Consider the following 19,096-nt stretch of genomic DNA (forward strand, 5'->3'; position numbering starts at 1 on the left):
AGGAAGTTTTGCCAGTTCTTATAGCACAACAAAATTGCCAAAACTTCCTAGTAACTCTGACATCTTTCCATATAGATGTATAATCTGTGTGGGCGGAGGAGGCCTGCTCAATTTAGGCCCCTCAGCTGTTTTTGGACAACAAGTCCCTTAATCCCCAGCCAAAGTGGCCAGTCGCCAGGGATTATGGGAGCTGTAGGCAGGAGGGCCAAAGTTGAGCAGCCCTGGCGTAGAGGGAGGGGGATAAGGAGACAAGTGGATTTTAAAACTGCAGACAGAACTCCATACATGTGCCGTATTATGTACCCGAATAGAAAACAACTCTGAATTTAAGATGACCCCCTTTTTTAAAAAATACAGGTTATACCTGTATTTACCTGAAAGGAAGAGGACTCTGAATTTAAAATGAAACACGTGCCCGCCCCCCTCACAATTTCTAACATCAAAGACTTTTGGAAAAGCCTAGTCTTGGATTCAGATAAATACAGTATTATCTGGATCATGGAAGGATGCAGTTTAAAAAAAATAGTATAAATTTATTCTTGATTAACAAAACAGAAACATAATGGGCAAAATGTTTCAGCTCCTGTCTTCTCAGAGCAACTGAAGAAGGTGGAAGCCGAAGCATTTTGTCTATTTTTAATATATCTGCATGCATGCATACATTTATTTATTTATTTTTGATTTTTATACTGCCCTTCCAAAGTGGCTCATGTCTGTGTGCACCCAGCAACACTGTGTGTGCAAAATACATGTCTGTGTGCGCGCGCGCACACACCACAGGTGGCCCTCGTTATTCACGGGGTTCTGTTCAAATATGGGAACCGCAGATAATGAAACCTTGAATCAATGGGAATTGGGGGAGGGTTAGGTTCCTAACCCAAAAGGGGGCCAAAAAATCAAGTGGAGCAGAAATGAGAGAAGAGGAGGACAGTAGCTTATTCTTCAGGTCACCTGAAAACAGATATTGGCCTATATATCTCTGTCTCCTCCTCTACCTACCTACCTTTTTTTTAAAGCCACAAAATGGCTCTCTGCTGAAAATTAGAGCAGGCAGTTGTTGGCTAGATGGACACAGTGCTGATTTGGCGAGAAGCTTGCCCTCCATTCCATTCTCACCGAGAAGCCCCAAGGTTCCCTAGGACACAGTTGGAAGACTACTGTTGCGTGGCTCTTCAAGGATTCATTCAGTGGCTGCAGGGTTGACTAGTGCTTCATATTTTTATAGGTTTGCAACATCGTGGCAGGCCAGCGATGTATCAAGAAGCTAACAGACAATCAGACATCAACCATGATAAAAGCAACAGCAAGATCAGCACCAGATAGACAGGAAGAAATCAGCAGACTGGTTAGTTGACTCTTGAATTGGAAAGAGGGTTTGTGTGCCCTTGAAGTACTGACAAAGATAACTTGTGCTCTTTCCTGGCTTGTTCTTAAATCCCAATCCACTTTCCCACCTCCATTTTTGCTGTTTTCTCAGCTGACTTTCTGCTGATTTCAGTAGCTATTATCTCTGAAATATGTCCTCTGGGACAAGCACTCATGCAAACATGCTTCACAGGGGAAATTTAGTGTAACATCTTTATCTCTGTTCCTCCCAAAAGGCACAGAATGCTGACCGGCACCTAAAGCTACCTTCTTTTCTTTCCTGTAGGCTTCAAACAGATACTTTGTATGTGTTTGGCTCACCATAGCTGAAAGGCCAGATGCTTTTGACCTCTGGTTTGGTTGGTCAGTGGAGAGAGGGCCCTTGGTGTGTAGACAGTGCAAGAGCGGATTTTGAGTTGCTCCTGTTCCCCTTCTGTGTGTAGAATATGACTTAGGCTATGGTGCGTACTCATTACCTACATCCTTTGTCTTCCCTCCCCATCATACATGGATTACGCATGTTTGCGCACTCATCACTTGTGGTGTTCTACATGCCATGCTCCAAGCATCATTGTATGTAGAGCCTTCACACCTAGGGGTTATGTGGGCCAGCCTATGTGCCCCGGAGCATTTTTTGTGTGCAGGAGTGTCTCCAGTGAAGCTGGAGTGTGCCATCTTTCATTGCAGCTTAGATTGAGCTTTTGTGGGAAACGCTGCTTCTTATTCACAGAAGTGAGTGGCTTGGGTACCTCTTCATCCCATTCCAAAAGGCAGCTTCTACTTGGCTGCATTTGGATTAAAGGCCCGTTGTTGGGGAAATCAAGTGCAGTTGGGCATGGCAAAGGTATGGGCTTTCCTTGAGTGCCATTGGCCCAGGAAACTGGCACAGTCTAACTGTGCCAGCCTTGTTATGCATGTTCAGCCGTAAGGACAAATTGTGACTTTTGATGGACAGCTGTGATGTTTAACATACTTACTAACGGCTTTGAAAAAGATGTGAACCGCTCAATCATTTTGGAAACAAACACATTGTAAAATGGAGCAAACTTTAGGTATCAAATTTCCTTTCCTACCAGAAATCTTTTAAGTTTGACAAAATCTTATATTCCGGTGAAGTATACTGAATTGTTTCTGTATATGATCACGGCAGCGAGGATTCTTTATGCGGCCAATTGGCGTTCTTCTGTAATCCCCTCTTTAGCTGATTGGTTTATTAAATTATGGGACTATGCCTCTGTTTCCAGAGTTTCCGCTTATGTGAAGAACTCTCCATCAGAATCCTTTTTATTAACTTGGGAACCTTTCATAAAATATAATGTTCAACAAGGTCATTGTTTGTTTCCGAGATCTGGTTTTGATTTGTGATCTATTATTTTGTGATTGAAATCCAGTTGGCGGAAGTTGTCTGTCTTGTTGTTGTTTTATTTCTCTTTTTACTTTATCCTGACTATTGATTCTTGGCATAAAACTTTGTGTGCTTTGATTTCAAGAGATGGAATTTCTTTTTTCTCTGTAATAAAAAAAGAAAAAGAAAAAAAGAAAAGGACGTGAATAGTAAAAATCACGGAAAATTTTGCTAATGGCTCCAAACCAAAGTCCCGGCATATTGAAGAATTGCATAGGACCTGGTTCTGCATATGGAATACTGGGTTTCATGCTGGCTTGGAGCAGTAGGGGAAATGGAAACACTTTGCTTGTACCTCCCTGCAGTTTCAGCTTCCTGTGCTTAATAGGGCTGTTTATGTTCTGAATTCCCACAGGTGAGAAGTGCAAACTATGACGCTGACCCATTTGTTCAGGAGTTCCAGTTTAAAGTCCGTGATGAGATGGCTCATGTGACGGGGCGTGTGCTCCCAGCTCCCATGCTGCAGTATGGAGGGCGGGTAAGAAACCAGGCATGATGACCATCCTTATCTAATGCGAAATGGGATTGTAGCTCCTGAACTGTCTTGATCTGTAGATTGACAACTTGATGCAGATAGTGTAGATTTGTCCTCTCCTCCAGTACCGTGATTTCATGTTTTGTTTTGTTTTGTTTTGTTTTGTTTGTTAAATATCCTCAGAATCGAACAGTGGCAACACCAAGCCATGGTGTGTGGGATATGCGGGGAAAACAGTTTCACACCGGTGTGGAAATTAAGATGTGGGCCATTGCTTGCTTTGCAACACAGAGGCAGTGCCGTGAAGAAATACTGAAGTAAGACCACTCTTGTTCAGACAATAAGCTTATCTTTCCCCCGCTCTCCCCCCCCCACACACACTCTCTCTCTCTCTCTCTCTCTCTCTCTCTTCTTGTTCCTTTCCCCTCCCTGTGTTCGTTCTTATTTCTTTTTCTTAAACGGCCTGGTCGATTACTGGTTTGAAGTGGTTGTGAGGGAATAGTTCAATGCTTGTGAAACTGAGCATCTTTTCAGCTCAAATTGTTCACAGATTGTTTTGTTGTCCAAAAGCTGCTTCCTTCAGTAGGCTCAGCAGGAGCTGTTAAGAAGGAGCAAGCGGTTTCTGCTGACACAATACAATGCCTTGATTCTTGACTGTCACTGTATGACCACGAGCCAATTCAAACGATGAGCCGGCTCATCACATGATCAGGACAGAGATATGCCAAGAGTGTGCCCACCCTGACATCATTGCAGGGTATCCTGTCACTCTGTTGAGACATCCTTTAATTGTGTGGGAGGGGTGATCATCTATGTTACTGTTGAAGCAGTATTTTATAGGATCTGCAGGGGGGCAATTTAGATGATCACCCTTCTCACACAATGAAAGGACATCTAGACAGTGCAGCAGGATGTCCTGCAATGACATCAGGGCATGCATGCTTTCGGCACATCCCTGCCCTGATTGCACAATGACCTGGCTCCATGATTATCCATACATAATGTTTTTGGCCCCTTATCTGTGACGAAAGAATTGGCCACATGATTATGTGTTTCACCAGCACCTCAGCCCTTGCTCTTTTAAATGCAATTTCGCCTCCAGCCCACTCCCATCAGCTTTAGGCATGGTTAAGAATTGCGTTGGCACCACTGTTAATCATAGTTACTGCCAGCCTGTGCTCACTGTTCCACTGCTATATTGTCTGTTTGTCTCTCCCCACCCCCCTCCACTTGGTGTGATGAGTCCTCTGAGCGAACGCATCACATCACGCGGTTTTGGGTATACTCTGTTTGCTGGCAGCATCCCACTCTACGTCTGCATCCCGGATTTCTCTCTCTCTCTCACCTCACATCTCCAAGTGCTTCTCTGATAATTTTTTTTGGAAGCTTAAGCTCAGTATGTCAAAGGCCAAACCTCTCAACTTCTTGGTTGCTGCAATCAAGGCATCTCATTGGGTTATCCTCGTCACGTGCTCCTGGGCAGGACTATGTAAAATACTAATAGAAAGCCTTTAGAGCCCAACGGGGATAACCCCACCCCAGTTCTTATAGTCCTGCGTTGCTCCTTTCAGGTTTTCCTTCTCTCTCGTGATCAGGTCGTTCTTTTTCTCCTTTGTACATTGTCTGGTTTCCCTGTTTCTCCACACTTCTCACCTCGCGTCTGTCTTTTTTTTTTTAAAAAAAAAGCTTGCTTGTTTTTTGTCTGTCTTCTCCTCCCTTCTTTTGTCCCCCTCCTCGCCCCTCTGTCCGTTCCCCTGTGTATGGAGCACGCAGGGAGGGTTATAAACGTTTGTGTCCCAAGGGGTGAGTAAAACCGGAGTTCCCTCAGGGCGCTAGGGCTCCCAGCTCCCGCCTCCCACCCTCCAACAGCTCGCTACCGGCTACTCGACTCCACACTTGGGTCATCTCTTGCCTTGACACCCGCAGTCTTTTCCTCTTTGGTCTTCCATTGTCTTGCATTGGCCCCCTTGCTACCAAATATCTCGCCCCCTGCTGCCAACCTAATTCATCTCCTGTTGCTCCAACCCTAAATCTCTGTGTTGGCTTTCTTTCCTCTCCTACTATCAGCGTCTTGTCCTTAGCCACAAAGCCTTCCATAGCTTTCCTCCCCCACAACTGCTCAGTCTCTGCATTCTTCTGTCCCTGTCTCCAAATGTCACTCCACCACCCACGGCTGTCCAATGGCCTCTTGCTCCCACAAAGAACATACATAGGAAGGAACGTAAGAGACAGACTTATACAGAGTCAGTCCCTTGGTCCTTCTAGCTCAGTCCTGTCCATACTGACTGGCAGTGGCTCTCCAAGGCTTCAGGAAGTCTTCTTTCCCCAGTCCTCCCTGGAGATGCTGCCAGGAGGTGAACCTGGGACTTCCTGCGTGCATGCATAAGTTCTGCCACTGAGTCGTGGCCCCATCCCCAAGAGGAAGGAGGAGCTGCTTTCTGCCGAGTCAGACCATTGCGCCATCGAGCTCAGTATCGTCTACTTTGACTGGCAGTGGGTCATCCCCCCTCCCCCCGCTTTCTTCCCTGCCCTACCTGGAGATGCTGAGGATTGGACCTGGAGCCTCATGCAAGTAAAGTAAATGTTCTTGCAGTGAGCTGTGGCCCTATCCCCAGGATTGAGAGACCCTGAGCCCACACTGAATGGCCGCAGTTCCCCCAGGTGTCAAGCAAGGGTCTTTCCCAGCCACACCAGGAGATGCTGCCGGGGATTGAACCTGAGACCTTCTACATGGAAGTAGATGTGCTACCACAGTATACCCCATCATATGGGGCATACAGTATGCCCCATCACATACTTTTTTCTTCCTTCCTGCTTCTTTTGCCTGGGACGTCCTCTCTCAGTGCCTCCAGGATGCCAGCTCTCACTTATTTCAGGTCCCTCCTCAAAACCCACCCTTTCGATGAAGCCTTTGTCACAACCTCCCTACTCCGCATTCCATACTGTAACTAAGCCCAAATTGCACACACAGGAAACAGTTGCATATTCTTCCCCAGTTTACTGATCCTCCCTTTCCTTCCCCTTCCTTTGTGGTCTCCCTTGTAACTTTATTTTAGATTGTAAGCTCCTTGGGGTAAGGGAGCTTACATTCCTGGTCTTGTGATGGGAGGAGAGCTGGTCTTGCGGTAGCAAGCATGAATTGTCCCCATTGCTAAGCAAGGTCTGCTGTGGTTTGCATTTGAGTGGGTGACTACATGTGAGCACTGTAAGATATTCTCCTTGCGGGGGGGGCGCTCTGGGAAGAGCACCTGCCTGCTTGCATGCAGAAGGTCCCAGGTTCCCTCCCTGGCAGCATCTCCAAGATAGGGCTGGGAGAGACTCCTGCCTGCAACCTTGGAAAAGCCGCTGCCAGTCTGTGTAGACAATGCTGAACTAGTAGAAGGCAGCTTCCTATGTTCCTGTGTCCTCTGCCCCAAGGAGGATCCTCTGTCCTCTCATTCTTTGTAAAGTGCCATGGATCTAGATGGCATCTTATATATAACAGTAAGCCTTCTCTTGTAATTTATTTATTTTTTCCCTTTTCTTTTTTCTTTTTTGTCCAGGGGTTTTACGGACCAGCTGCGCAAGATCTCCAAGGACGCGGGGATGCCCATCCAAGGCCAGCCGTGCTTCTGCAAATATGCACAGGGTGCCGACAGTGTGGAGCCCATGTTCCGGCACCTTAAAAACACGTACTCTGGGCTCCAGCTCATCATAGTCATCTTGCCAGGGAAGACGCCAGTGTATGGTAATTCAATATCAGAAAGCCGTTGTTTTGCATTCATTTTGGATTGTGCCCTCTTAACTTCAGGCCTTCAGACTGCAATCTTAGTATATAAGTATAAGAAGGGAGGAATTGGGGAGACGGCGCTGGGTCAGAGGAATTTCTTTACAAAGCCTTGCTAGGTTGTTGGTGGGACTGCCCAATGAATTGGCCGAGGGAGGGAACGCTGATGCGACGATGCAGGAGTTCTCAAACGTGTGTCCCCAGATGCTGTTGGACTATGACTCCCATCATCTCAAGTTTGAGGACCCATGGGATAATGGAATAACCCTTTCCACTGGAGAAGGGGAAAGGGAGCTCTTCAGTAGAAAGCAGGCTGGAGAATATTTGGGTGACGATGGAGCTTTCTGTGGGGCGATTACCTTTAAGTTAGCTTTACTAGTCCAACCCCTTCCCTTCATATAGATAACTTGTGTGGAGAGCTGGTCTTGTGGTAGCATGCATGAACTGCCCTGTGCTAAGCAGGGTCTGCCCTGGTTTATATTTGGATGGGGGACTACATGTGTGAGCACTGTGAGCTATTCCCCTGAGGGGATGGGCCCGTTCTGGGAAGAGCACCTGCCTGCTTGCCTGCGTAAGGTTCCAAGTTCCCTCCCTGGCAGCATCTCCAAGATAGGGCCGAGAGAGACTCCTGCTTGCAGCCTTGGAGAAGCTGCTGCCTGCCTGGGGAGACGATACTAGATCGACCAAGGGTCTGACTCCGTATAGTGTGGCTTCCTGTGTAACTTTTAATTGTGGGCCCTACAAAGACTTTCCCTCTGCAAATGAAAAACTGGAAGTACTTCCATAATGCTACCTGGAAGTCGGTCTGCTTGTGACATTACAGGAAAAGTGGCCCACTTCTCTTTGGAGCTTTGGAAGGCCCTCGCCCTACAGACCAAGAAGGCTGGAAGGCCTTGAAGTCCGATTATAAGGCAGGGGTTCCCAACCTGTGGTACTGTTGATGTTGCTGAATTACAGCTCGCATCATCCCCAGCTATAGTTTATTGTGGCTGGGGAAGATGGGAATTCCCGTTCAACAACCTCCGGAGTGCCACAGGTTGGGAATCCTCTGCTATAAGGAAAGAGGACCTGCTAGTTAGAGTGCTTCCTTCTGGCGTTTCTCTTTTTACGGCTGATTTTCCCTCTGCTAGGGAAGATCAGCCCTGATGAGGGGGAGCAATTACAGGAGGGGGAAAGAAAGCCAAGCCAGCAGTGGTTCCTTCCTTCTGAGCACGGCTTCAAGCACCTCTAGGTTTCTTTGCCTGTAGATAGAAAGCCTTCAAAGTTCTGAACCATCAGAACTGGGCTGCTTTTCTCCTTGCGTCAGGTAGTTGGCTGTTTTTGGAGGCGTAGGGCCAGACCGAAGTAAACTGACAGCCTAACAAGAGGATTTGGGATTGTGTTGTGACTGGTGAAATCCCTTCACATCAATGCTTGTTTCTCAGCGGAGGTGAAGCGTGTGGGAGACACCCTTTTGGGGATGGCCACGCAGTGTGTTCAAGTCAAGAATGTCATTAAAACATCTCCTCAGACCCTCTCAAACTTGTGCCTAAAGATTAATGTAAAACTGGGAGGAATCAACAACATCCTTGTACCTCATCAACGGTAAGAAACCCTCCTTTATGTTTGGTTAAGCATCTGTCGGGTTTTAGTGCAGAAATATGCCCTTGTGTCTGTTTGATGAGGTGTCTGCCTGATGAGGGAAGTTTTCCTTGGAGGTGTTGCCTAATGCACGGGTTCTCAAACTTGGGGCCCCAGATGTTGTGGGGCTATGACTTCCATCATACCCAGCCACAATGGCCAAAGGCCACAACATCTGGGTACTCAGTTTGAGAAACCCTGGACTAACATAAAATGGCTCAAGAATTCTGTACTCCAGTTTTATATACTGCTAGCTTCCAGAACATCCCATGCTTGAAATACTTGGAAACATCAATACACCTGAGCCAGTTAACAAGCTAAATTTTAGCTGTTGATCAGACTTTTCCTTCCTAATTTACTAATTAATCAGTAGGACTGAGAAGCAAAGGGTTGAGAATTGAAAAGTTACACAGAAATGTTGCCTGTCTTCCTTATACTGTGTTTAACACAACTTTGGCTGTAACCCTCGGCACAGTTACCTGGGAGTAAGGTAGCTCCATTGACCACAGCAGGTCTTATTTCTGAGTCAACGTGCTGAGGATTGCAGTGTTAAAGATGTGCCTTTTCCTAAGGGTTAGCAACTGTTTCCCTCTTTTAGGATAACTTGTTGCAACATTAAGAATTCCAGGTAGCCAAAACAAACAATATTGGGTTGAAATTTGTCAGTACAGAGCCTGAATCTACAAGGTTAAACTTTTTATTTTTGAAGAGAATTGGGCTCTGAGATACCATCGCAACAAAGTGTAGTCTGATTTTGAGAGAGATAACTGTTGTCCTCTGATGTGAGCTTTTTGTCTGTTACAAGTACTTGAACTCAAGGAAACGGTCTCCTTTCAGGATCATCAAAAAGCACCACGGATCTATACCATGGGTAGGCAACCTTGGCCCTCCAGCTGTTGTTGAACTACAACTCCCATCATCCCCAGACACAATAATTTGTGTCTGGGGGTGATGGGAATTATAGTTAAACAGCTGGAGGACCAAGGTAGCCTACCCTGGTCTATATGATGCATTAATGTATTTAAACATACATTCTATTGGTATATTTAAACTATGCTTAGCCAGACTTAAGATTTTGAAAGACCTTGAAATGAAGGATTCGTTTTAGATAACAGGTATGCTTCTGCTAGTAAAATATGGACTTTTCTAGGACCTGGATTTCGCTCCCCCATCAGGCTTGGTAGGAAACAACCACAAGACACTCTAAAAGGGTGGGAGTGGGGATCTTGAGAGAGGTAAAAGGAATGATGATTTGCTATCTTCTGTTCACTGGGAGCCCCACTCAGACATCCAGGGTTTGGTTTTTTGAGCCAGTGCACATCCCTGGAATTGGTTGTGAAGCCGGGTTTCCTGGGCTTGTGAGCTGAGATCCAAAGAGTTGCTCTGGAGCTTGCGCTCTCTGGAATTGTTAGCATTTGAACACCAAATTCCCTCTTTGTCATGCACGCTGCTTTTGCAACTCCACTTGTTTCCAAAAACTGTTTGCCGATGGTGGGGGGTTTCTGCCTTTTTGATAAAGTCCAAAGCCACTTTCTATGTACACTATTCTGTGGCTCCTGGCTATATCATTATGACTCTAAAGTAGGCCTGCTCAACCTAGGCCCCGTCAGCTGTTTTTGGACTACAACTCCCATAATCCCCAGCCACAGTGGCCAATAGCCAGGAATTATGGGAGTTGTAGGCCAACATCTGCAGAAGGGCTGAAGTTGAGCAGCCCTGCTCTAAAGCCATGACATCATTGGGCTGGTTCACACAATCAGAAATAGAGTAGGATTCTTGTATGTGCTCCCTTTTTGTGATAGTATGCAAGTAAGAAACAAGGTAGGTGCAGGCAGTGATGGTCTGCTAAGCGTCAGCTGGGTAGGAGGGCTCAGTCCTACCCAGCAGCTGTACTCAGCTGTACAACAAGATAGGAGGAAAGGTCCACCTATCCAGGTGACACTTAGCAGAATTTCACTGCTTTCACTCATACCTTACTTTTTACCCACACACGATCACAAAACAGGAGTGCATGCAGCTCCCAAACTTGGCTAGGATGTTTGTCCTACCCTATTTCTGATCATGTGAATTGGCCTATTGAGTGGCTTGCTCTTCTTACTGAATAACTGCAGCTGGCCCTAAATTTGAGTCTGGGGAAGGTCAGGGAGTGTGGCTTTCCATCACGCGTAACCCGACTGTGTCTCCCTTCTAGATATCAATCACTTCACATATTCTCTGGCTTCCCCATATTTAGCACAGCTGGTCCATGTTTCCCCCTCTGCAGCAATGATGGTATGTTTGTGGTTAAAGCAGAGAGTTCTCGACCATCAAAAAGCATCTGCCAGGTTCAGTTTCCAAAAGTGTAATTCTTCAGTCTGCAGCTCTGTTGTGAGCATGAAGACTTGTTAGGGCCAGTGTTCCCTCTAACAGGGATTCCCAGATGTTGTGTACTACAACTCCCAGAATCCCCAGCTGCAATGGCTTTTGCTTGGGGATTCTGGGCATTATAGTCAACGACATCTGGGAATCCCTGTTAGAGGGAACACTCGTTAGGGCCTGTACATACGTGGCAGGAATTCTTTCCTCTCTTACAAAACCCAAGAAACATAGTTTAGGACCTAGATGAATGATCAGTGTTAGATTGACTTGTTACCTTTTTTTTTTTTTTTTAAAGACCTTCTGTGTTCCAACAACCAGTGATCTTCTTGGGAGCAGATGTTACTCACCCACCTGCTGGGGATGGAAAGAAGCCATCCATCGCTGCTGTAAGTCCCGTTGATTTTTATTATTATTATTTTTGTCTGACAGACTTGAATGGGAGAGGGGGAAACTGAGAATTGGTCGTCTGAATTTACCCCTTGACTTTGTCTCCTTAGTCCTCCATGCATAGTTTTCCAGTAATGTTTCCTGATACAAAATGAGGTGGCACTTGAGCGTCCAGGGTTGTTTATACTCCATGTGCATCGGAGGCATTTTCAGGAACGAAATGGCCCATCTGGTCTCCGCAGCCAAACGCGCTCAGTCCGCACTTGTCTCCAGCACATTTTAATGCAGACAGAATAGTTGACCGCAGTGAAGGAGCAACATTGGTGTTGAAGACGATTGACTTCTGTCTCAGCACTGCCAAATGGGGTCCAGAACTCCCAGGTAGATGCACTGCTTGTGTCAGATTGAGCACCACCATGTACATGTTTGTGTGTGCTGTTTGTGTATGTTGTGAGAACCTCCCGTCAGTTGGGGAGGCACATTAGTGCATAACCCAAGCATCCTTCACATGACAATTTAGCACTCGCTGCTTTCCTCCTCCAAAGTGAAATCTGTTTGGCTTCAGATGAACAAAATATACATTGAGCAGGATCCAGACTAAGTTAGTCATGACTAAATCCCATTGAAACTAATGGGACTTAAGTTAGTGATGATTAACCTGTCTTATTTATCTCAGTGGTGCTGAAGCATGACTAATCAAACTGTCCTAGTTTTTCATTGTCACAGTATGTGATGGAAAAATATCCCCCAGGTATGTTTGAATAACTGAATATTGGCCTGTTTCAAAGTGGGTGTATTTTGTTGTTTTTTAAATTACTTACAGTAATGTTGAAGTGACTTTATTCTGGATTTAGCAAAATCCTGTGCTGAATTTGCTCATCATATTATAGTTTGGGTGGTAGGGATTCAGGATGTATTGATTTTAAAATAAGTGGATGGTGTGTAGCTAGGATCCTGTGCTGCATTGTAGGTTGTTATTGCTAATAACTGGAACAAAGCTGAACTATAATTGTGGCTCTTTTAAGGTTGTAGGTAGCATGGATGCCCATCCGAGCAGGTATTGTGCCACAGTGAGAGTACAGAAGCCACGCCAAGAGATCATCCAAGATTTGGCCTCCATGGTTAGAGAACTTCTCATCCAATTTTACAAGTCAACACGTTTCAAGCCCACCCGAATCATCTTCTATCGTGACGGCGTATCGGAAGGACAGTTTCGACAGGTTGGCTCAGTGCACTTGTTCTGAGTCAGGATGCTCATTTCCAAGTTAGAAATGCAACCTCAGCCCAATTTTGTACCAACCCCACTGTCTCACAGTGCTGCCTGCCTAAGACTGTGAAAGCCAGAGAAAATGGTATATTATCTTCTATATAAGCCTACTAAATTTAGCAATGGGGGACAAGATGGGTCGTTATGGGTAAGAGAGAGTGACGTCTGTTTACTTCCAACTTGCTCTTCTCGAGTAACTTTACTCAAGTAACCTCTTAGGATGAGCAATTCAGAAGTGTGTGTTTTGCAATAAAAATTTGATTTAAATTTTCTTTGGTGTTCATGCTTACTTTTGTGTTTCTGCACTATAGGTGTTATATTATGAGCTGCTAGCAATTAGAGAGGCCTGCATCAGTCTGGAAAAGGATTACCAACCTGGCATAACATACATTGTTGTGCAGAAGAGGCATCACACAAGACTCTTCTGTGCTGACAGGACAGAACGGGTAAGGCTTGCCCAAACAGGAAGTTGTCCCCAAATAGATGGTTGAAGAAAGCTTTTAAGTTATATTTCTTGGCATGTATATAGCATGATACACCGCAGACTAGCACTTGATAGGGTTGCAATGAAGGCCTTGGAAAGGATATTTAGATGCCGTGACATGTCTATACCTACAAAGATTAGCATCCTTGGGACAATAGTTTTTTCCCATGACACTCTATGGATGCAAAAGCTGGACTTTGAAGAAGCAGGACAGAAAAAAGTATTGACGCTTTTGAACTTTGGTGCTGGAGAAGACTTTTGAGGATACTATGGACAGCCAGGCAAACAAACAAACAAACAAACAAACAGATCATGGAACAAATCAATCCAGATTTTTAACTCAAGACTGTTAACTCAAGACTGTTAACTCAAGACTGTTAACTCAAGACTGTTAACTCAAGACTGTTAACTCAAGACTGTTAACTCAAGACTGTTAACTCAAGACTGTTAACTCAAGACTGTTAACTCAAGACTGTTAACTCAAGACTGTTAACTCAAGACTGTTAACTCAAGACTCAGGCTCAAACTTTCATACTTCGGAGACATTGTGTGAAAACCCAGCTCGCTTGAGAAGTCCATAATGCTGGGAAAAGTTGAAAGAAAGAGAAGAGGACAACCGGCAGCAAGGTGAATGAACTCGAACATGATAGCAATGAATGCACCACTGAGAGACCTTAAAGGCCAAGTTGAAGATGGATCATCCTGGAGAGAATCTATCTATGTGGTTGCTAAGAGTCGATACTGACTTGACGGCACTTAATCAATCAATCTAGAACTTTAGTTCAAAACACTTAACATATATTATCTTGTTTAGGAACATAGAAAGCTGCCTTATACAGAGTCAGACGGTTAGTCCATCTAGGTCAGTATTGTCCACACAGACTGGCAATGGTGTTTCCAAGGTTGCAGACAGGAGTCTCTCTTTCCCCTTTCTGGAGATGCCAGGGAGGGAACCTGGAACCTTCTGCATGCAGGTGCTCTTCCCAGAGCGGCCCCATCTCCTAAGGGAAATATCTTACAGTGCTCACACATGTGGTCTCCCATCCAGATGCAAACTAGAGTGGACCCTGCTTAGCAAAGGCTACAATTCACGCTTGCTGCCACAAGACCAGCTCTCCTCCCTGTTGTTTCCTTACAACAGTTCTATAATTGTTTGTTAGATTCAGTTTCTTGCTACTGTGAGAGATGTTTTTAGCTCCTTCACTTTGTAAATGTTAAAATGAGAGGCCTTATTACAGTTGCTGTCTTTTTATTCCATTAAGTGTGAGTTTTGCATTACATATTACAGACACCTTTATATCTATGTTATCGGTGAGGTGAGATGCATACTGTTGTTCTGTTTTTATTTAGACTTGTATGTATAGTCAACAGCTGATTACAGCTGTTCTGTGTGAATGACTTGTTGTGAGATAATTCTCTGGAAATCACTCTAGTAATAGCTAAATGCTTGTCTTGCTAGCAAAACTAGGAATTGACAACTAATTAGTATACAATACACTTGCATCAAACTGCTGCAGCTATAAATATTTATACTGTATACTGCTTTTCAACAAAATGCTCAAAACAGTTTACATAGAAATATAATAATTAATAAATAAAATGGATCCCTGTCCCCAAATGGCTTACAATCTAAAAAAAAGAACGTAAGACAGACACCAGCAACAGCCGCTGTGCCGTGCTGGAGCTGGATAGGGCCAGTTGCTCTCCCTCTGCTAAACAGAAGAGAACCATCACTTTAAAAGGTGCCTCTTTGCTCAGTTAGCAGAAGGCTCTACAACCTTCTCTTTTTAAGGATTAGCTAAAAACATAGGTACTGCGACTAAACTTTGTTGGCCAGTTGAAGGGTTGGATTCTATCTTTAGTTTAGAAAAAAAGGTGACTTAATGGGAGACATGATAAAGGTTTATAAAATTATGCATGGTATATATAGAGAGAAATTTTTCTCCCACTCTCATCAGGGTAATCAGTTTCCCATGAAACTGATTGCCATGACACGTAGGGCCAACAAAATGAAGTACTTTTTCACACAGTGCATGATTTATCTGTGTAATTCTCTGCCATGGATGGTGGTGGTGATCACTAGCTTGGATGATTTTAAGAGGGGCTTAGACAAATTCATGGAGGACAGGTCTGTCAGTGGCTACTAGTCCTGATGGCTATAGGCCGCCTCCAACCTCAGAGGCAGGATGCCTGTGAATACCAGTTGCAGGGAAGCAACAGCCAGAGAGGGGGCATGCCCTCATCTCTTGCTTGTGGGCTTCAAAGAGGCCTCTAGTGAGCCATTTGGGGTCCACAGGATGCAGGCCTAGGTAGACCTTGGGTGTGGTCCAGCAGGGCTGTTCTTATGTTAATTTTAAAAAGTGGTATTTTTTAATAGGAATATGACAAATATTTATATACTGCTTTTCAGCAAAAGTTCCCAAAGCAGTTTACATAGATATAAATAAAATAAATTTAAAAATAGCTGTCTCACAATTTAAAAGATGGATTTAAGATAAAAGATTTAAAGATGGATCTTTGTCCAATGTAACGAATACCCCCAAATCAAGAAGCAGATTGCCTTCCTTCACAGAATGGAAGCAAATGGCTGAAGTTTTAGCCATACTCTTTTGTCCCCTTTGCATTTGCTGTAAGAACTGGCAGGCAGATTTCACCCTGGGGATCTAATCTCTTTCTAGGTTGGAAGAAGTGGCAACATCCCAGCTGGAACAACTGTAGATACAGACATTACACATCCATATGAATTTGATTTTTACCTCTGTAGCCATGCAGGAATACAGGTAAGAAATAAAACGTGTGCTGTGGACAACTATTTCTCCTTCATAAATTGCACTCACAGCCAGTGGAGCCAAAACCTTTCATCACTCCGTGTCTGGCTGAGATGTTGAGTCTGCCGATGAGAGAGATGACTGAATCTGCAAAGTGGAATGGTTTTTAGACCAAGGCAGTTTAAAGCAACAGCACTCATTCTGACTGGTTACTTATAATAAGCACATACAAATTGATTTGCAGCTAAACAAGCCATTAGTCCCACCTACCAGGGTGAGATCAAAATCCGGAACCTCTCTCAGATAACATTTATGTATGTTGAAGTGGTTGATGGGATAAACTCTGGTGGTTTCCTTGGAGAGGCAGAAGTGGGTAGAAGTCTTGGCAAGGTCTGATGTGCCGAGTGTACAAAGGGTGAAGCTAAAACATCCGGGGCTTCCTTTCAACAGCATAGCGGGCTTGCCAGCTGGCCCATCAGCCAGCCACGCCCCTTGCCCCCATGGCAGATGCACACCAGCACAGAGGGCGTGGCCAGCTGCTGCTTTGTTCAAGGGAGAGAAAGACAAACCAAGCAGCGAACGAAGCGCTTGCCAGGTGGATGGGACTGACAGGCCACGTGGAGCAAGGGAGGAAAAGAACATCCAGCTCAGGGGCGAAACTATAATAGGGCAAGGGGAAACAGTTATCTGGGGGCCCACTGCCTTGGGGACCCCCCAGAGGCAAGTCACATGACTGACTCCCCCAGCCACACACCTGCCTGGGATTCCTTCAGTTGTATTCATCCTCCGAAGTTGATGTGAGTGTTAAGACCTGGAGCTACCAGAACAGCATGTCTTTCTCTAGTTCCATTAAATGACTTGCATCGTCCACACTTTACAAAACCTTTCAAAAAATAATTTAGGATGATGTTCTGTTGTGGCACGTAGAGAGGTGTGTGTGTGTGTGTGTGTGTGTGTGTATGCATGCGCTTTTTGTTACCACTATTCAGCCTCCTTTTCATGAGCTGAGCTTCGGGGGGGGGGTGGATTTAAAAATCTTGTCTCTGGGCCCACTCCAACCTTGCTCCGCCCCTGATCCAGCTGGTGGACAAAAGCGCTTGCTGGCTGGGAATGGGTGGGGGCTGGCGGGAGGAGGAGGCATTGTGGCGGCCCCTAGACCCTGACAGCCCAGGGACATTTGTTCCTCCTCCACCAAAGGTGGCCACACCCCTGATCCTTTTTTGGTATCAACAAGAATTGTGTTGGTTATGTTGACCAGTTCACTTTGCTACTGTGTAGGAATTCCAAGGAATTGTATGTGGAGAACAAATTGGACCACTTGAACTGATGTTCCCTTCTCCCTAGGGTACCAGCCGTCCCTCGCATTATCATGTATTGTGGGATGATAACTGTTTTACTGCAGACGAACTTCAGCTGCTAACTTACCAGCTTTGCCACACCTACGTGCGCTGCACGCGATCTGTGTCTATACCTGCACCAGCGTATTATGCTCACCTGGTAGCATTCCGGGCAAGGTACCATCTTGTGGACAAAGAACATGACAGGTAAGAGGGAAGAGCTGCCTGGCTGTGGGCTACCTGCCAGAGTGTTTTTTAATTGGGTTTCTGAGCAAAAGCCAACATCATCATTATTTAGGGCACTTGCACATGAGGATACCAGGTTGTTGAGTTCAGGCCCAGCATATCATTTCAAATGCTGCTGTAAGAGAGACTGAAGGGTGATTCCTAGTCTTTCCCCTTCCATTGACCTCAGTCAGGATCTTTTGGGCCACAAAGCACTGTGGTTCAGTCCTAGTATACCAGAGCACACACAACACAGGCCCAGTTCTGCTCAACTTCGGCCCTCCTGCAGATGTTGGCCTACAGTTCCCATAATTCCTGGCTATTGGCTGCTGTGGCTGAGAATTATGGGAGTTGTAGTCCAAAAACAGCTGGGGGGCCTAAGTTGAGCAGGCCTGATTTATTCCCTCATTCCATTGGTATGCTGGGGAGTCTTGAACACTCATGAGCTCCTACCACACCTACAATCTAATGGGTGGTGCAGCTGTATTATGCGCACATACTGTAGTTTGTGCTATCCATCACCTTAAAAATTGTGTGTGCACATCAGCGGGGGAGGGATTGTGCTAATGGTTAATGCAAGTGGCTGTATCACAGGTTACATGTTAGATGTTGCAGGGTTTTCCAAGCTTCCATGCTGTCCCTACAGAGGGCCTCCTTCAAATCACTGTAGAAGTGATTGGGACGTGTTCCAGTGATCTGTTCTGTACTGAAATTTGGAATATAGAAAGCTGCCTTATACCAAGGCAGACCACTGGTCCATCTAGCTCCGTGTTGTCTACTCAGACTGGCAGCAGCTTCTCCAAGGTTTCAGGCAGGAGTCTCTCTCAGCCCTATCTGGAGATGCCAGGGAGGGAACGTGGAACCTTCTGCTTGCAAGCACGCAGATGCTCTTCCCAGAGTGGTCCCATCCCCTAAGGGGAAGATCTTCCAGCGTTCACACATGTACTCTCCCATTCAAATGCAAACCATGGTGGACCCTGCTTAGCAAAGGGGGCAATTCATGTTTGCTACCACAAGACCAGCTCACCTCCCTCCTAAGGAGAAGAGATGTGCATTTACTCTTTCTCCCCCCCCACCCCCGCACGTGATCCCATTACTGAAATGCCATCTGTGTTTTATATTTTTACTGGCCTGCGCCTTTAAGAGTTCAGAAGAACATAGAACAAAACAGTTTTAAAAGCTGTTCTGGCTGGCTTATGTGAAGTAGTTCGGGGACTAGCCGAAGGACTACTCCACACAGGATATCTGTCTTTGCAGCTTAGTTGTCTAAAAAGTGCAAGAAAGGAGCATGGTTCTGTAGAGTGCATCTTGTGCCTTAAGGTGTTTGCTAAACCTATTTCCCACCCCTTTCCCCTCTTTATCTTACAGTGCTGAAGGAAGCCATGTTTCAGGGCAGAGCAATGGGAGAGATCCCCAAGCTCTCGCTAAGGCCGTACAGATTCACCAAGACACCTTACGCACCATGTACTTTGCTTAGCTATATAGATACTTTTTAAAAAACCACAACCCAATAAGAATGGAGCCTATTCACAAAAGGAAGAACTGCAGAATTAAGCCACATACAGTGTATGTTTCCAGAGAGGGTCAGTTCATGGGGGAGTGGGGTACTTCTGCTGCTGCTGCTGAAGCGGATCCTATG

The 19,096-nt window shown here is 45.4% G+C and overlaps 1 protein-coding gene across 4 annotated transcripts in view; it reads left to right on the forward strand.

Annotated features, from left to right (window-relative positions):
• LOC128332920 (protein argonaute-3) overlaps nucleotides 1-19,088 on the forward strand; it is a 62,291-nt gene extending 43,203 nt beyond the window's left edge. For 3 of the 4 annotated variants that reach the window (XM_053267741.1, XM_053267743.1, XM_053267744.1), the window contains 11 exons: nucleotides 1,226-1,345; nucleotides 3,126-3,248; nucleotides 3,429-3,562; nucleotides 6,788-6,972; nucleotides 8,436-8,595; nucleotides 11,285-11,375; nucleotides 12,402-12,596; nucleotides 12,955-13,089; nucleotides 15,806-15,907; nucleotides 17,240-17,439; nucleotides 18,826-19,088. In XM_053267741.1, coding sequence (XP_053123716.1) covers nucleotides 1,226-1,345; nucleotides 3,126-3,248; nucleotides 3,429-3,562; nucleotides 6,788-6,972; nucleotides 8,436-8,595; nucleotides 11,285-11,375; nucleotides 12,402-12,596; nucleotides 12,955-13,089; nucleotides 15,806-15,907; nucleotides 17,240-17,439; nucleotides 18,826-18,934 — 1,554 coding nt within the window. In that variant the 3' untranslated portion in view covers nucleotides 18,935-19,088. Of the gene's footprint in view, nucleotides 1-1,225; nucleotides 1,346-3,125; nucleotides 3,249-3,428; nucleotides 3,563-6,787; nucleotides 6,973-8,435; nucleotides 8,596-11,284; nucleotides 11,376-12,401; nucleotides 12,597-12,954; nucleotides 13,090-15,805; nucleotides 15,908-17,239; nucleotides 17,440-18,825 lie in introns of those variants that run through there. The other variant, XM_053267742.1, reaches the window with a different exon arrangement.
• The last annotated feature ends 8 nt before the right edge of the window (nucleotides 19,089-19,096 follow it).

The sequence above is a fragment of the Hemicordylus capensis genome, chromosome 7 (genome assembly GCF_027244095.1).
Source record: "Hemicordylus capensis ecotype Gifberg chromosome 7, rHemCap1.1.pri, whole genome shotgun sequence".
Classification (NCBI taxonomy): Eukaryota; Metazoa; Chordata; class Lepidosauria; order Squamata; family Cordylidae; genus Hemicordylus; species Hemicordylus capensis.